This window comes from Osmerus eperlanus, chromosome 6, assembly GCF_963692335.1.
Source record: "Osmerus eperlanus chromosome 6, fOsmEpe2.1, whole genome shotgun sequence".
Lineage (NCBI taxonomy): Eukaryota > Metazoa > Chordata > Actinopteri > Osmeriformes > Osmeridae > Osmerus > Osmerus eperlanus.
In genome coordinates, this window is record NC_085023.1 from 6,482,777 (window position 1) to 6,485,547 (window position 2,771).

General features: G+C 49.4%; 1 protein-coding gene across 1 annotated transcript; it reads left to right on the forward strand.

Annotated features, from left to right (window-relative positions):
- npy4r (neuropeptide Y receptor Y4) lies at positions 1 to 2,411 on the forward strand. The gene has a single exon (XM_062464579.1). The coding sequence runs from the start codon at positions 129 to 131 to the stop codon at positions 1,719 to 1,721; it is 1,593 nt and encodes a 530-aa protein (XP_062320563.1). The 5' UTR covers positions 1 to 128; the 3' UTR covers positions 1,722 to 2,411.
- Positions 2,412 to 2,771: the final 360 nt, after the last annotated feature.

The window sequence follows — 2,771 nt, forward strand, 5'->3', positions numbered from 1 at the left end:
TTCACTTACTCTCTCCTTTCTTTCACTCTCTCTTTCTAACTCTGTCTCTCAACAGATGTGTATCTGCTGGAGGCTGTGATTGAAGAGGATTGACATTAAGGTTCAGATGACTCTTGACCTCTGCTGAGATGTCCTGGAGGGGGAGTGAAAGCCAATTCCTGCCCTTCATTGGGAATCGGCCCCTCAACCAATCCCTGGCCACCAACCAGAGCATGCCTCCCCCATTGAACGAGTCCTTCCACCGATCCCCAGCCATCAACAGGAGCATGTCCCTCCCCTTCAATGGGTCCCTCCACCAATCCCTGGTGTGGGAGCAGGATGGCAGAAGCAGAGGCCAGGCTGTGCTGGAGGAGATGTGGATAGGGAACAACACCCCATCCTTCCCTCCAGGTCACCCCTCATTTGAGACAGCAGAGTGGTGCCATTTGTCCCCTTCGGTGACCGTGTGTCTGGTAGTGTGTTACTGCTTTACCATGCTGTTGGGCCTTGTGGGAAACTGCTGCCTGATCTGCATCATCGCCCGTCGCCGGGAGAGAGCCAACGTCACCAATATCCTCATCGCCAACCTGTCTGTATCGGACATCATGATGTGTGCCTTCTGCCTCCCCTTCACTGTCACCTACACCCTCATGGACCATTGGGTGTTCGGGTCTGTGCTCTGCAGATTGGTGCCCTTCATCCAGTGTGTGTCTGTCACCGTGTCTGTCCTCTCACTGGTGCTCATTGCCCTGGAGAGACACCAGCTGATCATCAACCCCTCCGGCTGGAAGCCCAGCATCCCGCAGGCCTACGTGGCTGTGATCATCATCTGGATGCTGGCCAGCTTTACCTCACTGCCTTTCATGGCTTTCCACCTGCTCACAAATGAGCCTTATGCCAACCTGACCCAGCCTCATTTCAAGCCTCAATCTCAGCCCAAGCTTCAGAGCCATGCCAAGCATCAGCCTCCCTTTCAGCTTCAACCCCTCCTTTATACCCAGTCCTCTCTCTACCCCCAGATTCAGCCTCTTCCCTCTCTTCAGCCCCAGTTGCAGCTCTTTTCCCACTCTGATCCCTCTTCCTACCCCCAGTCTTCTGCTCCCCTCTGGCCCTCTTCCCATCCTCAACCTCCTTCTGACCCCACAACATCTCCGTCCCCACCCCCCAGACTCTTCTCGTTCCCCCAGCCCTCCTCTCACATGGAGGCCTGTCTGGAGCACTGGCCATCCCAGCAGCAGAAGCTGGCATATACCACCTGGCTGCTGGTGTTTCAGTACTGCGGCCCACTGCTGCTGGTTCTGCTCTGTTACATCAGAGTCTTTGTGCGTCTCCGTCAGCGCCAGGAAATGCTGGATCGGGCCAGGACCCCGGAGAACCAGCGTATGACTCACAGTCGGCGAGTCAACGTCATGCTAGTCGCCCTGGTGACAGCCTTTGCCCTCTGCTGGCTGCCACTGACAATGTTTAACGTTGTTTCGGACTGGTACCAGGAAGCCTTGCCCGTTTGTCACCATGACCTGTTGTTTTCGCTGTGCCACCTGCTGGCCATGTCCTCCACCTGCATCAACCCCATCATCTATGGCTTCCTCAATTCCAACTTCAGGCAGGAGGTCAGGGAGACGCTACTGCACTGCCGCTGTCAGCCACTAGTGGAAGACTATGAGCACTTCCCCATGTCCACCGTGCACACAGAGGTGTCTCGCACCTCGCTGCAAATCAACTGTAGGAACAACTCTGTTTGAGGACCAAGGACTGGACTCCATGCCCTTCTTTTTGAGGAAGCCAGGTCGACTTTTAGTCAGTCGACACAGGTTGACTGCATGTGGCCTCAAGTCAACCTCTGCCCTCGAGTCTGCCCTCAACCCCCACATCGAAGTACAGGGATCTCCAACCCTGGACCAGGAGAGCTATGAGAATCCATAGGGAATCCTGTAGGTTTTTGCTCCAACCCCAGTTAGACTAATTTTCAACCAGCTGATTAGAATCAGGTGTGCTGAAAAAGGACAGTAGCTCTCCAGGAACAGGGCTGGAAGAACAGTTCTGCAGTAGTAGAATGTATGAGCTTAATGCTTCAACAAAACCATTTGTGTTACTATCAATGGCTGAACTGCAATGTTCAACATTGTGTATGCATTACACTGTGTATGCATGACACTGCAATGCAGTGTGTAATTGTGAAATGTCAGTTTTGTATAACAAGTTGCTAAAATGTAATGTTGTGATGCGTTTTTCTGTGAGGCAGCATTTAGTATTTTTACCACATGCTCATTCTCTGCTCTTTCTCTACCCTGTGGAAGGATGGTGTTTTTAAATAGCTTGGTTAGTTCTGCATTCCATGTTAGGATTTAGTTCTTGAAGTTATAAAAGGAATGTTGTGTTGTATCAGTTGGTTTTCATTTGTTCACAGCAGCATTTTGTTTACAGGTGTTAGAGTATACAGTGAGGGAAGGACAGTCTCAATAATATCATATAGTGTTATCTAGAGCATTATTGTGCAATATTATGTGTTGAATCTGTATTGTATAACAATAAATATGGAAAATGTGATCCATGTACACAATGCCAAAATGACATGAATAGTTAAGTAATCTAAGTAATGTATTCATATAAACCTAGCTAGGGCAGGTGGAAAAAGTGCATGATATATTTCATCATGGAGATATCAGAAGTGGTATCAGAATTCACAATTAGCTGATTTACTCACTATCCATTAAGGACACAGTTCAATAATACTATGTTGGTAGTTTTTGTTGTCGGCCAATCTGTAACATCCCATTGTGTGAGATAAACAT